General features: G+C 60.1%; 2 protein-coding genes across 4 annotated transcripts in view; both read right to left on the reverse strand.

Moving 5' to 3' along the window:
• Positions 1-446: 446 nt before the first annotated feature.
• Positions 447-8,690, reverse strand: CLDN15 (claudin 15). Of its 3 annotated transcripts, none has more exons than XM_048833943.2 (5): positions 8,236-8,690; positions 2,761-2,925; positions 2,177-2,258; positions 1,958-2,068; positions 447-1,713 (listed from the first exon to the last, which is right to left on the reverse strand). In XM_048833943.2, exons 1-5 carry the CDS (start codon positions 8,450-8,452, stop codon positions 1,617-1,619), a joined length of 672 nt encoding a protein of 223 aa, XP_048689900.1. In that variant the 5' UTR covers positions 8,453-8,690; the 3' UTR covers positions 447-1,616. The 3 variants fall into 3 exon arrangements, with proteins under 3 accessions (XP_048689900.1, XP_048689901.1, XP_074980130.1); XM_048833944.2 differs by lacking the exon at positions 8,236-8,690 and adding an exon at positions 7,137-7,703; XM_075124029.1 differs by lacking the exons at positions 1,958-2,068; positions 8,236-8,690 and adding an exon at positions 7,137-7,925.
• Positions 8,691-18,156: 9,466 nt separating this feature from the next.
• The window catches only part of FIS1 (fission, mitochondrial 1), a 29,283-nt gene continuing 25,928 nt past the window's right edge, over positions 18,157-21,511 (reverse strand). Inside the window, exon 5 of the mRNA XM_048833584.2 lies at positions 18,157-19,584. Coding sequence (XP_048689541.2) covers positions 19,481-19,584 — 104 coding nt within the window. The 3' untranslated portion in view covers positions 18,157-19,480. The remainder of the gene's footprint in view (positions 19,585-21,511) is intronic.

Below are 21,511 nucleotides of genomic sequence, written 5' to 3' on the forward strand. Positions count from 1 at the left end.
CCGGGGGGACCTCTGGCATTTAGGGCATGAGCAGAGCCCTGGGCACAAAGAACATTTGGGGTCCCACCTCCTGCTCCTCCTCTTCCCCCCCCCCCAGACCCCCCCCCCGGCCAGGCCAGGAGCCAGGCCCTAGTAAGAGCTACCCGGGGAGCCCCGCACTCTCCACTGGCCTGGGGGGGCCAGGCATGTGAGCTGGAGCTCCCTGGGCAGCTCGTACCAGCACTGGGCCAGGGGGCAGGACCACAGTCCCGTCCCCCCCCCCCATTCTACCCAGGGGCTGGCGCTCCCGCAAATCAGCCGGGGCCCGTGCCTTACTCATCCCCGTGCCCCAGCTCCAAGCCGCAGCCCTGTCATTGCTCCCCCAGCAGTCCCGGGTTACCGTAGCCCCCCACCGTATTCACCAGCTGGGGCTCCGGCCTCCCCCCCCCCCCAGGGAACACTGGGCCTTTGCGTTCAAACACCTTTATTTTGTACAAAACAGGCGGGAAAGTCGGGCTCTGCACGTCCGCCTCTCCCCGGCCCCCGCGAACTCCAGGCGGCCGAAGAGCGCGGTGCCGACTTTGCGGCAGACTCCAGCCGCCTCTGCGCCTCCTGGAACGGCCCAGCCCCGCGGCGCGCGACCGGGGCGGGGAAGGCCGCCCTCGCTTCCCGGTGGGACCGAGCCGCTCCCCTCCAAGCCGGTCCGCCGGCAGCGCTGGGCCCCCGCGGGTTTTCAAGCTGGTGGGGGAAATGATCAACACGCCCCCGTCCCCACCGGGAAATCGCAGCCACGTTCCGGAGCCGAGCGGTTGCCGATCGAGTTAATCGAAAACACCAGCGTCTCCCCGTTTTGTCTCCGCTTGGACTTGAACGAGAATCGGCCTTTCCAGCCAAAACCGTGGAACTTCCCCCTTTTGACATTTTCTGACCCTCTTTAAAAAACCCCTGTCCCCCCCCCCCCAAAAAAAACCCAGGGCAATGAAGCGGAACCGACCCCTTCCCCAAACAGTTTCGTTTTCCGTGCGTCGGCCTTTTCCCATGGGGAAAAAAAATCTCATTGAAAAATTCCTCTTTGCACCGGGAAGCGCGAATCTAGACTCATGCTTCAGGGCTTCACGGGGTTGCCGCTAGGGTCAGGAAGGTTCCCGCCCCAGCCCCCACTCCACCTCCCGCTGTGCCCAATGAGCCAGGAGCATCTTGGTCCTGTCCCCCCCCCCCCCCAACTTTCTCTGAGGCATCTGGGATGGGCCACATCTGCAGATGAGACACTGGCCCGAAAACCCTCTTTCCAGCTGCCTGGCTGCTCCCATGCTCCGGGTCCAACCTATCACGGGCTTTGGGGTCAGGAAGGACTTCCCCCCCCCAAGTCAGATGAGCAGGGACATTGTGGGGGGGTGAGTTTTTGGGGTTTTTTTTTTTTTTTTGTCTTCCGCTGCTCGCCCCCTCGGATCCTGGCGTGGCCGGGGTGAGCGGGCCCTGGGCTGGGCGACCGACCGGAGTCTTCTGGCCTGGCAAGTCGTCAAACGGTCCTGCCCCTCTCCGGTTCCCGGGGCTCAGCCAGGCGCCGGGGAGTCCGGTGCAGGGTGGGAGAGGGGGAGGGGGACTTGCGGCGGGTGTCCCCCCCCCCGTCCCCACCCCTAGACGTAGGCGTTCTTGCCGTATTGCCCGCCGGTGCTGGCGTCGGACCCTCTCCGCAGGCGACTGGGGCCGGCCTTGGGGAGGGCGTAGTGGAAGCTGGCGGGACACAACGGGGAGGGCTGGGGTCACACGCACGCCCAGCCGGAGTCCTGGGGGCCACCAGGCCCGGGCTGGGGGGAGCTCCCCCACCCCTCCTCTGCTGCAGGGCAAGGGCCCTGCCCCGGGATCACAGGGCCCGCCCCAGGATCACAGGGCCCTGCCCCGGGCCCTGGGATCACAGGGCCCTGCCCCGGGATCACAGGGCCCTGCCCCGGGATCACAGGGCCCTGCCCACCGTTACCTCTTGTCCTGCGAGGACGGGGTGCAGCAGGACCCCAGGAGGCAGCCGCCCCCGACGATGGCCAGCAGGGACCCGCTCCAGCCCACGTACAGCGCCGGGCCGATCTCGTACCTGCAGGGCGGAGAGACCGGGGGCGGGGGGGGTCAGGGCCGTGGGGCGGGATTCCCCCCCCTGCTGCCCCCCAGCCCAGCCCAGCCCAGCCCAGCCCGCCGGACTCACTTGGTGCCGGGGAAGAGGGGGTCGAAGAAGTCGCGGGTGATGTTGAAGGCGTACCAGGAGAGCGCCACCATCCCGCACAGCCCTGGGGGGGAGAAGGGGAGACGTGAGCGCCTCGGGGGGCGGGCCCGCGACCCCCACCGCCCCGGTGCACAGCGCTGGGGCTGTTCCCTCCCGCCAGGGCCCAGCGGGGGCAGAGCCAAGGCACCCCACCATGGGGCTGTTCCCTCCCCCCAGGACCCCTCGGGGGCGGATCGGGGACGTGGCCAGAGCACCCCACATTGGGGCTATTCCCTGCCCCCCAGGGCCTATCGGGGGCATAGCCGGAGCACCCCACCCTGGGGCTGTTCCCTCCCCCTAGGGCCCATCGGGGGCAAAGCGGGGACCTGACCAGAGCTCCCCACATTGGGGCTATTCCCTGCCCCCCAGGGCCCATAGGGGGCAGAGCGGGGGCATGGCCAAGGCACCCCACCCTGGGGCTGTTCCAGGGCCCATGGGGGCAGACCGGGGGCATGGCCAAGGCACCCCGCGCTGGGGCTGTTCCCTGCCCCCCAGGGGGCGGATCGGGGGCACTGCAAGGCGCTCACCCCCCAGGATGAACATGCAGCCCCCAGCGGCCGCCATCTTCCCCTTGACTTCGGGGTTCCCGTTCGCCACCTTGGTGCACTTCATCCCCACCACGCTGCAGACGATGGCCAGGAAGCCGAAGAGCAGGGCTGTGATCATCAGGGCTCGGCAGGCCTGCAGGTAGCCTGGGGAGGGGTACAAGGATGGGGGGGGGCTGAATAGCTGAGAAGTTGTGCATTGCCCCCCCCCCTCCGCCCTGGGTCTAGGAGAGGGGAGACCCACGGGGCTTGGGGCCAACCCGAACTCTTTGCAACTGAGCAGCGGAAAGCGCCGCGGAAGAGCGAGACCTCCGCGTGCCTCAGTTTCCCCATCTACAATGGGACTCGGGGGATTCGCCCCCTATACCTGACAGGGTCAATACCACCAGGACGGGGGCGGCGGGCCGCTCAGGTACGGCCGTGACCGGCTAGACGTGTATCTACGCCAGACCGGGGTAAAAAAAACCCGCATGCCACCCAGATCCCTGTGCACCGTCCTCCACCCGGCGCGGGAAGGGGGGTTCACACGGTCCAGACGCCGGTTCGGTTGCTTCATGTGAGCGCGACCCGCCTCGCCGGTGGCTCTCGGCGGGCATCGGGGGCCCCCGCTGGCCCGGGCGCCGCCCAGGTCCCCCGAGAGCCGGGCCCTCTTGGCCTGGATCCTGTCTAGACCTGAACCCAGAACCGGGCCGCAAATGGGATGTGGACTCTGGGCCACGCGGCGCCGGTGCAGGGACCCGACCGGGGACGGTTCAGTCCATGAGCCGGGGCCGTCGGAGCGGCCCACGGGGCGGGGAAGCGGAGGCCGGTTGGGACGGGCCCCTGTGGGGAGCTGCGCTCTCCCCCCACTCAGGGGGCAAATCCACTGAACTTCACAACGTGACCCGCCCCCCCCCCCCCACAACCCACGGGCCCCCAATTCTGGGTTCTCTCCCCGGCTCCGGGAGGGGAGTGGGAGCTGGTGAGAGCAGGAGGGGCTGGGAGCCAGGACTCCTGGGTTCTCTCCCCGGCTCCGGGAGGGGAGTGGGGGCTGGTGGGTCAGAGCAGGGGGGGCTGGGAGCCAGGACTCCTGGGTTCTCTCCCCGGCTCCGGGAGGGGAGTGGGAGCTGGTGAGAGCAGGAGGGGCTGGGAGCCAGGACTCCTGGGTTCTCTCCCCGGCTCCGGGAGGGGAGTGGGGGCTGGTGGGTCAGAGCAGGGGGGGCTGGGAGCCAGGACTCCTGGGTTCTCTCCCCGGCTCCGGGAGGGGAGTGGGAGCTGGTGGGTCAGAGCAGGGGGGGGCTGGGAGCCAGGACTCCTGGGTTCTCTCCCCGGCTCTGGGAGGGGAGTGGGGGCTGGTGGGTCAGAGCAGGGGGGGCTGGGAGCCAGGACTCCTGGGTTCTCTCCCCGGCTCCGGGAGGAGAGTGGGAGCTGGTGGGTCAGAGCAGGAGGGGCTGGGAGCCAGGACTCCTGGGTTCTCTCCCCGGCTCCGGGAGGGGAGTGGGAGCTGGTGGGTCAGAGCAGGGGGGGCTGGGAGCCAGGACTCCTGGGTTCTCTCCCCGGCTCCGGGAGGGGAGTGGGGGCTGGTGGATCAGAGCAGGAGAGGCTGGGAGCCAGGACTCCTGGGTTCTCTCCCCGGCTCCGGGAGGGGAGTGGGAGCTGGTGGGTCAGAGCAGGAGGGGCTGGGAGCCAGGACTCCTGGGTTCTCTCCCCGGCTCCGGGAGGGGAGTGGGAGCTGGTGAGTCAGAGCAGGAGGGGCTGGGAGCCAGGACTCCTGGGTTCTCTCCCCGGCTCCGGGAGGGGAGTGGGGGCTGGTGGGTCAGAGCAGGGGGGGCTGGGAGCCAGGACTCCTGGGTTCTCTCCCCGGCTCCGGGAGGGGAGTGGGAGCTGGTGGGTCAGAGCAGGGGGGGGCTGGGAGCCAGGACTCCTGGGTTCTCTCCCCGGCTCTGGGAGGGGAGTGGGGGCTGGTGGGTCAGAGCAGGGGGGGCTGGGAGCCAGGACTCCTGGGTTCTCTCCCCGGCTCCGGGAGGGGAGTGGGAGCTGGTGGGTCAGAGCAGGGGGGGGCTGGGAGCCAGGACTCCTGGGTTCTCTCCCCGGCTCTGGGAGGGGAGTGGGGGCTGGTGGGTCAGAGCAGGGGGGGCTGGGAGCCAGGACTCCTGGGTTCTCTCCCCGGCTCCGGGAGGAGAGTGGGAGCTGGTGGGTCAGAGCAGGAGGGGCTGGGAGCCAGGACTCCTGGGTTCTCTCCCCGGCTCCGGGAGGGGAGTGGGAGCTGGTGGGTCAGAGCAGGGGGGGCTGGGAGCCAGGACTCCTGGGTTCTCTCCCCGGCTCCGGGAGGGGAGTGGGGGCTGGTGGATCAGAGCAGGAGAGGCTGGGAGCCAGGACTCCTGGGTTCTCTCCCCGGCTCCGGGAGGGGAGTGGGAGCTGGTGGGTCAGAGCAGGAGGGGCTGGGAGCCAGGACTCCTGGGTTCTCTCCCCGGCTCCGGGAGGGGAGTGGGGGCTGGTGGGTCAGAGCAGGGGGGGCTGGGAGCCAGGACTCCTGGGTTCTCTCCCCGGCTCCGGGAGGGGAGTGGGGGCTGGTGGGTCAGAGCAGGGGGGGCTGGGAGCCAGGACTCCTGGGTTCTCTCCCCGGCTCCGGGAGGGGAGTGGGGGCTGGTGGGTCAGAGCAGGGGGGGCTGGGAGCCAGGACTCCTGGGTTCTCTCCCCGGCTCCGGGAGGGGAGTGGGAGCTGGTGGGTCAGAGCAGGGAGGGCTGGGAGCCAGGACTCCTGGGTTCTCTCCCCGGCTCCGGGAAGGGAGTGGAAGCTGGTGGGTCAGAGCAGGAGGGGCTGGGAGCCAGGACTCCTGGGTTCTCTCCCCGGCTCCGGGAGGGGAGTGGGAGCTGGTGGGTCAGAGCAGGGGGGGCTGGGAGCCAGGACTCCTGGGTTCTCTCCCCGGCTCTGGGAGGGGAGTGGGGGCTGGTGGGTCAGAGCAGGAGGGGCTGGGAGCCAGGACTCCTGGGTTCTCTCCCCAGCTCCGGGAGGGGAGTGGGGGGCTGGTGGGTTAGATCAGGGGGGCTGGGAGCCAGGATTCCTGGGTTCTCTCCCCGGCTCTGGGAGGGGAGTGGGGGCTGGTGGGTTAGATCAGGGGGGCTGGGAGCCAGGATTCCTGGGTTCTCCCCCATCTGTGGGGTCGGGGGGACCCTGTTTGGACGCAAAATGTAACTCTTACCACCCTGAGCACATCTGCCAACCCCCCGCCCAGGGTCCAGACGCAGGGGCAGGGGATGCCCAGCGGGCACCAAGCCCCAAAGCGTCGGGAGCTTCCACCCCCCTTGGGACACCTGCCAGGGCCCGGGGCCTGGGGCCTGGGGCCAGGCTCCCGGCGTTCGCCCTGGCGCCGGGGCTGAGCCGTGCGAGGCTGGGCAAACAGGGGCTGCGCGCCTGGCAGGGGAGTGGGCACCGGCCCAGGGCACCTCATCAGCCCGGCTGGCGACCCCTACCCAGCCGCTCAGGGGGGCTTTCCTTCCGTTCAGCTCTTAAGTGTCCAGCCCCACTGCACGGAGGGGGAAACTCAGGCAGGGGGAGCCTATGGCAGGAGTACAGATAGAACCCAGGAGTCCTGGTTCTCAAACCCCCCCCCCCCGCTCTAACCACCAGCCCCTACTCCCCGCCTGGAGCCAGGGAGAGAACCCAGGAGTCCTGGCTCCCAAGCAACCTCCACCCCAATCCTCTAGGCGCGTTTCCACCTTGGGCTGAGATACTCCCGGGGAGGGGGCGGGGGGCAGAGACTCAGCCCCTCTCCCCGATTTACTATCTGCTTGGGCAGCTGTTACGAGGCGCCCGGGGCCCACAGGGGGTGGGGGAGGTCCCGGCTCTTCAGGGGGGGGCTCCGGGCCCAGGGCGCACGGGGAGGGGAGGGGAGGGGAGGGGGTCCCGGCTCTGCGGGGGGGAGCTCCGGTCCCTGGGCACATGGGGAGGGGAGGGGAGGGGAGGGGGGTCCCGGCTCTGCAGGGGGGGAGCTCCGGGCCCGGGGCGCACGGGGAGGGGAGGGGAGTCCCGACTCTGCAGGGGGGGAGCTCCGGGCCCGGGGCGCACGGGGAGGGGAGGGGAGGGGAGGGGGTCCCGGCTCTGCAGGGGGGCTCCGGTCCCGGGGCGCACGGGGAGGGGAGGAGGGTCCCGGATCTGCGGGGGGGGGCTCCGGTCCCGGGGCGCACGGAGAGGGGAGGGGGGGTCCCGGCTCTGCGGGGGGGGCTCCGGGCCCGGGGCGCACGGGGAGGGGAGGGGGGTCCCGGCTCTGCGGGGGGGGCTCCGGGCCCGGGGCGCACGGGGAGGGGAGGGGGTCCCGGCTCTGCGGGGGTGGGGGCGCTCCGGGGCGCAGAGGGCGGGGCGGGGGGGTCCCGGTTACCGGTCACCCCCAGCATGGAGGGGAAGCCCCAGCAGTTGTAGACGCCGGTGGAGTCCGTGGCGCAGCTCTGCCAGAGGTTCTCGAAGAGGGTGGAGGTGGTGATCACGTTGCCCTCCACCGTGGACACCCGCCAGTAGCTGTTGGGCAGCGTCACCCCCAGCAGCGCCCAGCCAAAGGAGCCGAGGAAGAAGCCCCCCGCCTCCACCGCCGCGGCCATGGCGCGCCCAGGGCGCACGGGGAGCGGAGCGCACGGGCAGGGGCGCACGGGGACTGGGGCGCACGGGCGAGCGGCGGATGGCTCAGCCCGGAGCCGCCAGCCGGGTAAAACCAGAGGCGGCCTCTTGACGTCAGGGCGGGATAACGGGGCCGAGCAGCGGCTAACGGGGCGGGGTAGGTGCGTGAGTTGGGCATGGGGGGTAGGGGGCGGGTTTGCGCACCGTCTGCGTGGATCTCTGGCTCTCGCCGGGTGTGGGCGACCCCCCTCCCCCAGCTATGAACGTGAGCCAGGGAGAGAACCCAGGAGTCCTGGCTCCCAAGCAACCTCCACCCCAATCCTCTAGGCCCCACTCTGCAGCCTTACTTAAGAGCGTTTCCAGTTTGGGCCGAGATACTCCCGGGGCGGGGGCGGGGGGCAGAGTCTCAGCCCCTCTCCCCGATTTACTATCTGCTTGGGCAGCTGTCAGGAGGCGCCCGGGGCCCACAGGGGGTGGTCCCGGCTTTGCAGGGGGGCTCCGGGCCCATGGCGCACGGAGAGGGGAGGGGGGTCCCGGCTTTGCAGGGGGGCTCCGGGCCCATGGCGCACGGAGAGGGGAGGGGGGTCCCGGCTTTGCAGGGGGGCTCCGGGCCCATGGCGCACGGAGAGGGGAGGGGGGTCCCGGCTTTGCAGGGGGGCTCCGGGCCCATGGCGCACGGAGAGGGGAGGGGGGTCCCGGCTTTGCAGGGGGGCTCCAGGCCCATGGCGCACGGAGAGGGGAGGGGGGTCCCGGCTTTGCAGGGGGGCTCCGGGCCCATGGCGCACGGAGAGGGGAGGGGGGTCCCGGCTCTGCGGGGGTGGGGGCGCTCCGGGGCGCAGAGGGCGGGGCGGGGGGGTCCCGGTTACCGGTCAGCCCCAGCATGGAGGGGAAGTCCCTGCAGTTGTAGACGCCGGTGGAGTCCGTGGCGCAGCTCTGCCAGAGGTTCTCGAAGAGGGTGGAGGTGGTGATCACGTTGCCCTCCACCGTGGACACCCGCCAGTAGCTGTTGGGCAGCGTCACCCCCAGCAGCGCCCAGCCAAAGGAGCCCAGGAAGAAGCCCCCGGCCTCCACCGCCGCGGCCATGGCGCGCCCAGGGCGCACGGGGAGCGGAGCGCACGGGCAGGGGCGCACGGGGACTGGGGCGAGCGGCGGATGGCTCAGCCCCGAGCGGCCAGCCAGGTAAAACCAGAGGCGGCCTCTTGACGTCAGGGCGGGATAACGGGGCCGAGCAGCGGCTAACGGGGCGGGGTAGGTGTGAGAGTTGGGCGTGGGGGGCGGGTTTGCGCACCGTCTGCGTGGATCTCTGGCTGGCTGTGTGTGGGCGTCTCCCCTCCCCCCAGCTATGAACGTGACTCAGGCCTCTCCTAGAGCTGGAACCCAGGAGTCCTGGCTCCCAGCCCGCCCCCCTGCTCTAACCCCCCAGCCCCCACTCCCCTCCCAGAGTCAGGGAGAGAACCCAGGAGTCCTGGCTCCCAGCCCCCTCTGCTCTGACCCTCTAGATTCGACTCCATTCCCCTCCCAAAGCTGGGGAGAGAACCCAGGAGTCCTGGCTCCCAGCTTGCCTGACCTAGGTGATCAGATGCCACAGCATGATCCCCGCTTCCCGCCCCCCCGGAGCCTGATCCCACAGCATCCCATCCATCCCTCTCGCAGGTCAAGTTGATCTTTACCCAGGCTGTAATGGGCTTGAGTCTGGCCCCTTTGACTCCAGCCCACTGAGCTCCATCGGTCACAGCTCATTCCCAAACTACCCCTTCCAGGAGCTGCGGCCTCTCGCCAGCCTCCAGCATGGCCCCCGTGCAAGGAAACCCCTTTCTCTTTGCGCCAGGCTCCTAGGAACCTGCCCCCGAGGGCAGCCCCTTCTGGGGTGGAGTGCAAAATCTGTGGCCGAGGGCGGAAGGAGCGGGACAGGCTTGCTCCTGCAGGGAGAGCCGGGAGGCACACTCCCTTGCGATAGCCAAGGACACGATAAGCTTCTCTCGGGCTGCGTTCCAAACTGGCATAGACCCCGAGCGCATGCTCCCCTTTCTGTTGATGCCCGCCACTCAGGGAATACCCACCTTTCCTCTTGGGAGGCCGCCAGCACCGGACGAGGAGCGGTGGGCTGGGCAGCGGTCTCCCCCGGATGCATAGTTGGAAAGGGGCTGGTGCATTGCACAATCCCCGAGGCATACGCTTGGCTTGGCAAGGGCAACAGGATGCTAGGTTCTGGGCCGTGACAAAGGGCAATTTCTCAGAGCCAGTGCCAACCACCGGCAGCTGAGTCTGCCCGGGTTCAGCCAGAGAATAAGAGGCAGTTGATCCCGACGGGGAGGCGGTTAGCCATCAGAGGGTGTCACGCATTTGTGTGCAACCTATTGGAAAAACAAGAAAATCCCCCACTTCGTCATGGCGGGATTTATTTCTCCAACCCTCCCGAATCAAGCCCCCGTCCAATCCATATTTCTCCCGAAACCTGGCACTGCTCAGAGGCAAGACGCCTTTATGCCGGCCTGGGCCCAGAGAGTTTTCCCAGCCTTCCTCCTCTGAACTGGACAAACGCCAGAGGAGACGCCAATGCCTGCCTCGGTTGCCCTGGGTCTCTCCTGCCTGGCGGGGGTTACCCGAACGTAGCAGTGCCCAGCTAACCAGGGGGCAGAGCAGGCTGCTGCTGCCTTTCCCACCCACTTGATTGCCCATCGAGGTGGGGGCAGGGATAGCTCAGTGGTTTGGGCATTGGCCTGCTAAACCCAGGGTTGTGAGTTCAATCCTTGAGGGGGCCATTTGGGGCCTGGCACTGCAGGGGGTTGGGCTAGACGACCTCCTGAGGCCCCTTCCAGCCCTGATCTTCTACGATTCTTTCTGTGGGGCTAACCGGAGCTGGAGTTTCCCAGCCTGGCAAACACAGCTGTTGGTCTCTCTGCTTTCGTTTGTGCAGTTCGGGTGTGGCCTGTCCTGGGTAAAGTCGGGATAGGCCTGTTATCCCCAAATGCTTAGCTCCAGTCCCATCCTGCCAGCCAGTCCCATGGCGGGGGTTCAGTCCCATCCTGCCAGCCAGTTCCCATGGGGGGGTTCATGGAGGAATTTTTATTTTATTGTTTTTGGCACCAAATTGTCCATTTTTCAAAAAAAAAAAATCTTTTAACCAGAAATGGCTAAAACTCCGAGAGGCGCCCGGGGGGGGGGGGGATTTTCCCAGAGGGGCTGGAGCCGGTTCTGTGTTGTATTGTTGAAAGGGAACCCCGAGATATTGAACCCGGCCCTGGATGCTGCCAGCTTCCCCGGGCAGAAGAGTTGTCCTGGGGGGGGAGGAGGGGGAGTTGCATTTTCTGCCAACAAAAATTTTTAAGTTTTTGTCAAAAAACAAACAAACCCATGAAGGATTTTTGGCTGGAAATTTTTATTTTTCTGTTGCCAAAAAGAATCAAAAATGGGTTTTTGGTTTTTTTTTGGTGGGGGGAGGGTTGATTTAATCCCTCCCAAATCTCCAAGGAAATATTGCAATGAAAAATGAAACATTTTCCATCGTGTATCTATGTTGTGTATTCACCAGAACAAGAATTGCAAAAGCAAAAAAGTTTGGGGGAAAATGAACAAAATGTGTTTGTTTTCGTTTCTTCGTTCGTTCGTTCTTTCGTTCTTTTCTTCTTTCTTTCGTTCTTTCATTTGTTCTTTCTTTCTTTCTTTCGTTCGTTTTTTCTTTCATTCTTTCTTTTGTTCTTTCATTCGTTTGTTATTTCCTTCTTTCTTTCATTCTTTCTTTCGTTCATTCTTTCTTTCTCTTGTTCGTTCATTCTTTCTTTCGTTCTTTCTCTTGTTCGTTCATTCTTTCGTTCTTTCATTCATTCTTTCTTTCATTCGTTCTATCGTTCGTTGGTTCGTTCTTTTGTTCTTTCTTTCATTCTTTCGTTGGTTCGTTCGTTCTTTCTTTCGTTCGTTCGTTCTTTCTTTGTCATTTTGAAATGGTTTTCAAATTTCCATTTTAGCAAAACTCTGAGAATCTGGCAGAAAAAACAACACTTTTGCAATTTTGTCATTTTTCCCCCTTGAAAAGTGTTAAATTTTCAAAAAAAATTAAGTTTACAAGGGGAAATTTGGGCATGTTTCCCAAGTGATAAAAAAAAAAGACACAACATTCCCAAATGGGATTTTCGAAGAGAACCACCAGGCTGGAAATGGAACAAAGATTTTCATTTCCACGTGGAATTTGTTTTTACAAGAATCGGGGGAAATGTGAAAAACAAAGAAACCCTATGCCATGAAACTGGATAAAGTCCTAGGTTTTTACGCCTAGATGGGACAAGCTCATCTCTCATCTGTCCTCCTGTATGGCAGAGGACATTAAATGTCACCAAGTGACCTCTGTTTGCAGACCCGTAACTCGTGTTTCGCTGACGGTCTGTTCACAGTGGGGGCCCTGATCTCGGCCAGGGTCTGCACAGCGCCTGGCACGAGGCCCAGGCCGATCTCGGGGTCCCCCCGTTGTGTGGGAGCTGCACAGATCCCGACCGAGCTCAGGGCTCTTGCCGTGCCCGGACTTGCTTGGCGGGGACATCGCCAGTGATCTTTGGTCCCAGAGGGAAGGGATTTCTTTCTGCTCTTTCACATGGGCTCTGGAGACAGCAGCGGTGTGATCTGGGGGGGTGGAGAGGGCCGTACCAACCTCCCCTCCCTGCCAAGCTCCAGGGGGGAGTGGGGGGGGCAGACAGTGCTGGCAAAGCTCAGCCAGTTAATTATTTACCCCTCCCCAGTGGCTTTGATCAAGGCCAAACCTGAGACCTTGGCCACCATCCGTCCTGGGGGTGGGAACGACGGGGATAAGGACGATAAATGAGCCAGTTGCTTGGCAACGGGGTGCTGGAGATAGGGGGTGACTCATTCGTGCCCCTTGCTCCAAGCTGGCCCCGTCCCCTGCCTGGTGAAAGGTCCAGCCGCTGGGGTGTGGAGAACCCAGCCAGGCAAACCCCGGCCTTCAGCCCTTGTTGAGGCAGCGGTCTAGGGGGTGAAGATGTGCGTAAGGGGCTAGGCTACGAGCTCTGGGAGGGCAGCCCGGGGGGCCGGGAGCCAGGACTCCTGGGTTCTCTCCCTGGTCATTGGCACAGGGCGTCCTTTGGTCCACCATCGTTGAACATGCCCCATGCAGCTGCCTGGCTGCTGTGTCGTGGTTCAGCCATGGGGCTGTGGGGCGCTTCCCTCTCCTCCCTCCGTGGATGGGGGGGGGGGGGCGCCTGGGGATAGATAGATAGATAGGGGGGGTGGATGGGGATAGAGAGAGAGTGAGAGTGGATGGGGATAGATAGATAGATTAGATAGAGGGGGTGTCTGGGGATGGATGGATAGATAGATAGACGGGGTGGATGGGGATAGATAGATAGATTAGATAGATAGAGAGGGTGTGTAGGGATAGATAGATAGATTAGATTAGATTAGATAGATAGAGGGGGTGGATGAGAGAGAGTGAGAAAGAGTGGATGGGGATAGATAGATAGATCAGATAGAGGGGGTGTCTGGGGATGGATGGATAGATAGATAGACGGGGTGGATGGGGATAGATAGATAGATTAGATAGATAGAGAGGGTGTGTAGGGATAGATAGATAGATTAGATTAGATAGATAGAGGGGGTGGATGAGAGAGAGTGAGAAAGAGTGGATGGGGATAGATAGATAGATCAGATAGAGGGGGTGTCTGGGGATGGATGGATAGATAGATAGATGGGGTGGATGGGGATAGAGAGAGAGTGTGATAGAAAGTGGATGGGGATGGATAGATAGATAGATGGGGTGGATGGGGGGGGAGGGATAGCTCAGTGGTTTGAGCATGGATCTGTTAAATCCAGGGTTGTGAGCTCAATCCTTTGAGGGGGCCATTTAAGGTTATGGGGCAAAAACTGGGGATTGATCCTGCTTTGAGCAGGGGGTTGGACTAGATACCTCCTGAGGTCCCTTCCACCTCTGGTCTTCTGTGATTCTCTGCACCTTTGCTACGATTCCAGGGGGTGTATGGGGCTGGACGGATAGATGATAGAGGGGGCATCTGGGGATAGAGAGAGGCTGTCCCCGCAGAGCCGGGCCGAGAGGGGAGGCCGTGTCTGAGGCTGGCTGGGAAGGGATTTGAGGACACCAGCCCAGTGTAATTTCTGTTTGTGCTTTCGTCCCAGCATACAAGTGACAGGATGTTTTCACTGGCAGCTTATCATTAACTCTGATAGATTGCGGCTGCACAATGCGGGCTGTGTCTGAGGACGGGTTTCCCAGCCGTCACGGCCCATTCGCTGCAGTCATTGGCGGGCAACCACAGATTGTGAGGCCGTTTCTCCTGTCGCTTCTCCCCCACCTCCCCCCGGCCCCCGCTTTTCTCAGGGTTTGGCTCAACTTCTTGGCCTCCTCTTTTCATCCTATGAACCATGGGTGGCTTTGAGGAAGCATCAGTCTCTCCTGGACTTCCCGTGGGTTTGGGCAAGGGAGCAGAAACTGTGAGTGTCTATATACCTAGCCATTCTTCTATCCATCCAATCATCCATCCATCCATCCCCACACGCCTCCATCCGTCCGTCCATCTGTCCATCCATCCATCTCCACACGCCTCCATCCATTCATCCATCCGTCTGTCCATCCGTTCGTCCATCCCCACACCCTCCCATCCATCCGTCCACCTGTCCATCCACTCGTTCATCTCCAGCGGAGGGCAATGAAAATAATTAGGGGACTGGGGCACATGACTTATGAGGAGAGGCTGAGGGAACTGGGATTGTTTAATCTGCAGAAGAGAAGAATGAGGGGGGATTTGATACTGAAAGGGGGTTCCAAAGAGGATGGAGCTCCGCTGTTCTCAGTGGTAGCAGATGACAGAACGAGGAGTAATGGTCTCAAGTTGCAGTGGGGGAGGTCTAGATTGGATATTAGGAAAAACTATTTCACTAGGAGGGTGGGGAAGCACTGGAATGGGTTCCCTAGGGAGGTGGTGGAATCTCCTTAGAGGTTTTTAAGGTCAGGCTTGACAAAGCCCTGGCTGGGATGATTTAGTTGGGGATCGGTCCTGCTTTGAACAGGGGGTTGGACTAGATACCTCTTGAGGTCCCTTCCAACCCTGATCTTCTGAGTCTATGATTCTATGATCTATCGATCCAATCATCCATCCATCCATCTGTCTGTCTGTCCACCCCCCCCATCCTTCCTCCATTCACCCATCCACTCATGCTTCCATTCCCTCCAATCATTTATCTATCCATCCATCAGTCTGTCCACCCATCCATCCATCCATCCATCCAAACTTTTATCTCTCCATCCATCCATCCATTCACCCAATCTTTTATCCATCCATCCATCCATCCATCCATCCATCCATCCATCCATCCATCCAAACTTTTATCTCTCCATCCATCCATCCATTCACCCAATCTTTTATCCATCCATCCATCCATCCATCCATCCATCCATCCAATCTTTTATCTCTCCATCCATCCTTTTATCCATCCATCCATCCATCCATCCATTCATTCAATCTTTTATTTCTCCATCCATCCATCTATCCATCCATCCATTCAATCTTTTATCCATCCATCCATCCATCCATTCCATGATTTACCTATCCACCCTCACACCCAACAATCTATCTGGCCATATATTAATAATATTTAATAATAATTTATAAATAATAATATTGAAACTCATTTTTCTGGAATGGGCCCAGCTTACCAAAGGGTCCGGGTCGCTCTGTATGACAGCCCTCGCCTCATCACTACGTCCCGCTCACTAATTTGATCAGCAGTGGTTTCACGTTTACCATCAAGTCGCTGAGGAAACTGCCGAATAATGTCGGGCCCAGGCCCGGGGTCACACTGAACGCACCCCCATTCGGTGATGGTGGGGGATTAGACTAGATGACCCCTGGGGTCCTTTCGAACCCTATTGTTCTGTGATTCTGTGCACAGGCGCCAGCTGCTATAGACGCCACCAGGGTGCCACCGTGCCCGTCACCGTCCCAGCCCAGTCAAACGTCCAACTTCCTCATCTTCGGAGCAATTAATGGCTCAAGCCTCGGACAAATCAGAGACCGGATTTTGATTCCTGAGCAAGCGTAGCAGCTGAGCTCCTCTGGGACAAGGCTGATCCACAAGCACTGGTCAAGCGGGGGGGAGTCCAGCGTTTGAGAGGCTCTCAGAAACGCTGCCCACCCGCCTCTTTGAGGCGCCCTCATGACCTTGACCCCCCCCTTCCTATCATCGTCACAGACGTCCCGGTCTGGGGCATGGGTGGTCCAAGGAGTCAGAGCTGGAATCAGGAGCTAGGAGTCAGAAACCAAACGGGGCTGGAGCAAGGCTGGGAATAGAAACCCATTGCGGCTGTGGCCCTTTACAAGGTGATGATCAGCCACCCTCTCAGATGATCCTAGTTGGCAGGGGATCGGCCAGTCTTGGGCAATGACTGGCCCCGGCTGAGAGAGTTTGCCCAAAAGCCAGAGACGGTGCAGTTGGAAGAGACGCTTCAGGAGAGAGTTTACACCTTGGGATAAGTCCTGATGGGAGAAGGGACAGGGCGAAGGAGACCCCCTGGAGTGGGCCAACCCACAGGCAGATGGAGCTGAGAATCCAGACTCCAGGGAGGTCACTTTTCAGAGTCAGAAAAACAGAGAGCCTGGGAGAACCCTGGATGGGTTAAAGGTCCAAGCCCAGGGAAGGGGCAGAAGTGGCTTCTGGTGCATTTTGTTTCACTTCTGCGTGTAGCTGAAAGCCTCCTCCTGGGGCCATGGCTCTGACAGCAGCGGGAAACGGAAACCGTCCGGTTGATGCCCAGGGTCCTGTGGGATGCTCTCCATGTGGGACGTTCCTGCCTCGGAAGGGACCTGGCTATCCGGCAGAGTCTTGAGCAGAAACGGCCCACTGCAGCAGGGGGGGTGCTGACTGTTTGCTCCACCAAACCCACCCACGAGGGGGCCAATCCAGTGGTGAGTTAACTCTTCTCCACCAGGGGTTCTCAAGCCCCCCCCCTTGAAAATATTTCAAGCTGGGATGACCCCCCCCTTCCCTTTCCAAAATGTGAAGACCCTCCTATACCATGTCACCCTTCAGAGCTAGGCGCCCAGCCAGCAGCCATCACTCTCGCAAACCTCCCCCCCCAACAATAGTCTTGCAACCCCCTTTTGGGTCAGGATCCCCAGTTTGAGAAACCCTGTTCTACACCAACCCCAAAATGAACAATTTTTTTTAAAAAAAAGAGGCAAGAAATAAGATTTCAAAGATGCTATTTCACTAAAACGGAACATTCCTCTTGGGACGGTGGCAAATTTAGTGGAATTTTGTTTTGGATTTAAAAAAAACACACGCACCCCCGACAAAAAAGCATTTTGACAAGGTTGAAAGGCTCTGTTTTGAAGTTTTCGTATGGGAACGTTTTGAGTTTTTTTTCGTATTGGAAAATTGACCCCCTCTCTCTCCCCGCCGCCCCGCAAAAAAAAATTAATCAAAATTTCAAAATCAAAACATTTCCATGGCCCTGAAATGAAATGTGTTTGGAAATTTTGTTTCACACGACATTTTGAAATGTGGTGGCTCTTACCCGATTCAGAGCCAACTTAGACCTGGTAGAATTGCTCATTAAATGGTTCCCATGCAGCAGGGTGATAGAAAACACGGCCGAAAAAAAATCACCTTTTTGTTTCCTTTTTAAATGTTTGGAAAAATTTTTATTTCCAAATCATTTCTCATTTTCTGTTTTTCTCGGGTCGTAGATGTAAGCTCCTTGTGATCCTCTTGTGTCACCTCCTGCCTAGCAAACTAAGAAATACTCAAAACAAGTCCAATTTTATAAAGAATTATTCGATTAGCTGAGTTACATGGGCCCAGAGCGACAAATGGATTTTGGCACTTAACCCCCCTGGGATCTGGACCATGGTGCAATGAATTATTATTGTTTATGATTTATTTTATTAATTAGGATCATAATTATTTGTATTATTTGAAGTAATTATTCCAAGTTTTAAAGACCTAATCACGGCGTACAGTGTCTCATTTGGGACATGGAAAATGCTGAAGTCCTAAAAGAGACATGAAAAAATTCTGTTGACAAAATGTCAATAAAAACTTGGTGAAAAACACAGGAGAAACCAGGAAGTCTGACTGTCAACGCTTTGAAAAAAATGGCATTTTTCATGATTAAAAATTGCAGGGGGCTTCATTATGGGGCACAGAGCTGGTTATAAAAAAAAAAGATTTCAAAATTTACTTTTGTCTGAAATCGGGATGGACGGGGGGAGGGATAACTTAGTGGTGTGAGCATTGGCCTGCTCAACCCAGGGTTGTGAGTTCAGTCCTTTCAGTCCTTGAGGGGGCCATTTAGGGATCTGGGGTAAAAATTGGGGATTGGTCCTGCTTTGAGCAGGGGGTTGGACTAGATGACCTCCTGAGGGCCCTTCCAACCCTGATTGTCTATGACAGAATTTTTCACAAAATGAAATATTCCAAAAATATTTTGTGTCAAACTTTAGGATTTTTGTTTACAAATTAATTCAATTATATTGGATTACCTGACTTGGCAAACTTCATTATTTTTACCAATAGATTAGACAGGTAAAATAGATGTTTATTTTCAAGCAATCAACCATCCTGCCTTCCAGCCCCTTGCCACTCTAACCCACTCCCCTCCCAGCACTGGGGATAGAACCCAGGAGTCCTGGCTCCCAGTCTCCCCACTCTGAGCCACCAGCCACCACTCCCCTCCTGGAGCCAGGGAGAGAACCCAGGAGTCCTGGCTTCCAGCCCCCGCCTGCTCTAACCCCCACTGTTATACTTAAAGTACTGCACAGGATCTGTTCAGAGGGGATAAGGCAAACGCCGCATTTATTGGTAATCCACGTATCAATCATACCCTGGATCATACGCATACGATCGATGTTACACTCCCACACACACGCACACTCCGTCTTGTTGTTGTTCCCACCGAGGTGCTCCCCTTCACTTCACTGGCCAGGTGCGTTAGATGAGGGAGAGGTGGATCCGATCCGGAGCGATGCTCCCACGTTGACAAGCCGAGACCTGGGGTCCTCTGCACGACACCTCCCAAGTACAGCCGCTTCCCTCTCATGCAAATGCAAAATCTGCCTCCGGCGGCGCTTCCTTCGGGATGCCCCGTTTCGTTTCAGAGAGGGTGTTTTCAAAAGAAGGTGCTGGCTTCTCACCCCCAAGGCCGTCAGTATGTCTGATCTTCCGTAGTGAGCCCACCTGGCAAGTTTTATTGTGCTTGGCTCTGGCTCCCGTCCCCTTCCAAGGGTTGCAGCTGTCCGGAGGCGCTGCCTTCCACGCCTCGCTCCTTCACCAGGGCAGGCAGTTAAAAGGGGGAGATTTTGTTCTACTCCGAGCGAAAAAACATTTTCCTTCTGCCTTAACTCTCCTTAGGGGCTATAGCTCAATACAAAGTTTCGGTGTAAGGATTTGATATAAAGTTGTGTGAAAACGGAGGTTATATATGGAAAGACTTAATACAAGGTTATATGCAGAGGCATAATACAAAGTCGTATGAAAATGATACACAATTATGCGAAGATGCTTAATGCAGAGATTTATCTACACCACTCCCCTCCCAGAGCCAGGGAGAGAAGCCAGGAGTCCTAGCTCCCAGCCCCCGCTGCGTTAACCACTAGACCCCACTCCCCTCCCAGAGCCAGGGAGAGAAGCCAGGAGTCCTGGCTCCCAGCCCCCTCCTCCCAAACCACTTGAGAATCTCACAGGACTGAAGGAATTACTGTGGGCCCAAGAACCCCTCCTGGCTGCAGCTGGAGGGGGGCAGGGCTTGTTACAGAGGAGCCCCAGGTAGGGAAAAGCGGGGTGCTGTTGGAAGGAAGGGGTTTATGGGGAGCTTTGCTGTCCGAGGCTGGGTGGCAGAGAGAGCAGAGGGGACCTGGATGCTCCCTGTAGGATGGGGAAGACCCAGTTCACCGATGAGTCGAGCAGCATCACTGCATCCCTCACTTGGGGCAGCTCCCTCCCTCTCCAGGCAACGGGCTCAGGCTCTCGGCAGCCCCAGGCAGCGTCGCTGCATCCATCAGGCTCAGGGAAGCTCCCCCTTGCCACAGCGCTGGGCTCAGGCTCTCGGCAGACTCAGGGACAGGTGCTCTCCAGCTTACTCGCTGGCCTTGACTAGCAACGCAGCTCGATGCGCTTCCTCCCCTCCCAGCCCAGCCGGCCTGTCGCTCCGATGCCCCGAGCAGGAAGCGGGTTGCTGCTGACGATGCCAGATGGAGCTGCCAGCCAAGAGAAGACAAGGCCGATGAACGCTGGGCCCGCCTCCCGCTGGCCGCCCATCGACCTTGACAAGTCAGCGGAGCATGGCGAGGTGATCCGGGCCTGCATTCAGCCCTTCTGTTTACCCTGCTGTGGGGATCAAAGCAGCCAGTGTTGCAGGCGAGATCGCCTAGCAATAGAGCTGAGTGCGCCTGCCAGTGATTTGCCAGGTGGGGAAACTGAGGCACAGAACTGCGGGAGGGGTGAGGCACCTCCAAAGGCAGAGCCAATGAGCGTTCGCTGCTCTCTTAATCTCTAGGTGTTGGCTGAGTCCATAGAAAAACCTGAAACAATCATGCTGCCCGTAATGTAATCAAAACTTCACTCCCCACACTGGGTTAGAACCCAGGCGTCCTGGCTCCCCCCTCTAACCCACCAGCCCCCACTCCCCTCCCAGAGCTGGGGAGTGAACCCAGGAGTCCTGGCTCCCAGCCCCTCCCTGCTCTAACCCACCAGCCCACACTCCCCTCCCAGAGCCAGGGAGCGAACCCAGGAGTCCTGGCTCCCAGCCCCTCCCTGCTCTAACCCACCAGCCCCCACTCCCCTCCCAGAGCCAGGGAGCGAACCCAGGAGTTCTGGCTCCCAGCCCCCCCTGCTCTAACCCACCAGCCCACACTCCCCTCCCAGAGCCGGGGAGTGAACCCAGGAGTCCTCATGCCCAGGGTACCCATTACCCCCTGCCTCTGTTTGCATTTCCAGCTCCAGGCTATTTTTGCTTTTTCTCATTTCGTGCCCCTCCGCCCTGGGCCACAGCCAGGTTATATGATAAATAAATACGGTTCCAGGAGATGAGGTGGAGACATCCTCTGGTTTGCCCCCCCCCCGCCCCCGCCCCCGAGGCCCTGCCCAGGGGGTAGCACCAAGGTCGCGGGCAGGAGACAAACGCCCTTGCATGCCAGGGAGCTGCGAGGGGGCCCGGAGACCCCTGAGCATGCAAGGGAATGGGCAGGGCCCTGAGCTGGCCCACCCCTGCGGGGCGAACCGACCTGAGATCTGGGCTGGCGCGTGTGGGGAACCCCGCCGTCCCCGGCCGGCGTGGGGGGGGGGCACCCCAGCTTTGGTCAGGAGCTTGCCCGCTGGCTGACGGGCAGAACCCCGGCTGTGCAAAACGTCGGCGCGGCCCAGATCGGCTTTCATTTCGGGGCGGGGGGGGGGGCGGACTGCCACGCCGCTCGGCAAGGGCGTGATTCGGATGGTTTCAAAGCGTGCGCCCTCCAATATAAAAGGGGGGTTTGTGCAGGTCCCCCCCCCCCCCAAAGGCTAAGGCGGACCGGTCTATAATTCCCGCAGGGTGTCTAACTTTGATACCTGGAAAGCCCCCGGAACAAATGATTCAGCCCTCAGTTTCGGCAGAACCTGGCGGCGAATAGGATTATAAGGAACGGCCGGCGTGGATTTCTCAGGGACACGCCAAACCCATCCAATTCGAGCGGGTAACTGGCCTCGGGGAGGGACGTAACGGCAGACACAAGATACCTTGAGTTTTGTTAGGTTTTTGACACAGGAAACTAGGGGCATGTGGGCCAGATGAAATCATTATAAGTTGGGTGCCCAGACGGCCCGATTTTATAGGGCCAGTCCCTCTATCCGGGGCTTTGTCTTATGTAGGCACCTATTGCCCTGCCCCGATTTTTCACACTTGCTGTCCGCTCACCCGAAGTAGAAGGTGGGCGCACAAGTGGTTGAAGGACCGGCTTCAACGAGTAGTTGCCGCGGCTCACCGGCACGCTAGCGGGGGGTCCCGCTTGGGAAACGGAGCGCTCTAAGGATGCCTTTGAAACCTGCAAGTAGCACCCAAGCTGGGAGGGGGTCAGCCGCGCCGGGCGGGCCAGGGCTAGGATTCGACACGCCCGTGACAAAACGGGAGACTCGGGCTGAAAGGCACGA

Source organism: Caretta caretta, chromosome 28, assembly GCF_965140235.1.
Source record: "Caretta caretta isolate rCarCar2 chromosome 28, rCarCar1.hap1, whole genome shotgun sequence".
In the NCBI taxonomy this organism is placed as follows: domain Eukaryota; kingdom Metazoa; phylum Chordata; order Testudines; family Cheloniidae; genus Caretta; species Caretta caretta.

Coding starts and splice junctions, on each gene's coding strand:
- CLDN15 (XM_048833943.2), bottom strand. CDS start 8,452: ATGGCCGCGGCGGTGGAGGCCGGGGGCTTCTTCCTGGGCTCCTTTGGC. Junction 2,926..8,235: donor CTCCATGCTGGGGCTGACCG/GTAACCGGGACC, acceptor ACCCCTCCCCAG/GCTACCTGCAGGCCTGCCGA. Junction 2,069..2,176: donor CCCCTCTTCCCCGGCACCAA/GTGAGTCCGGCG, acceptor TCCGCCCTGCAG/GTACGAGATCGGCCCGGCGC.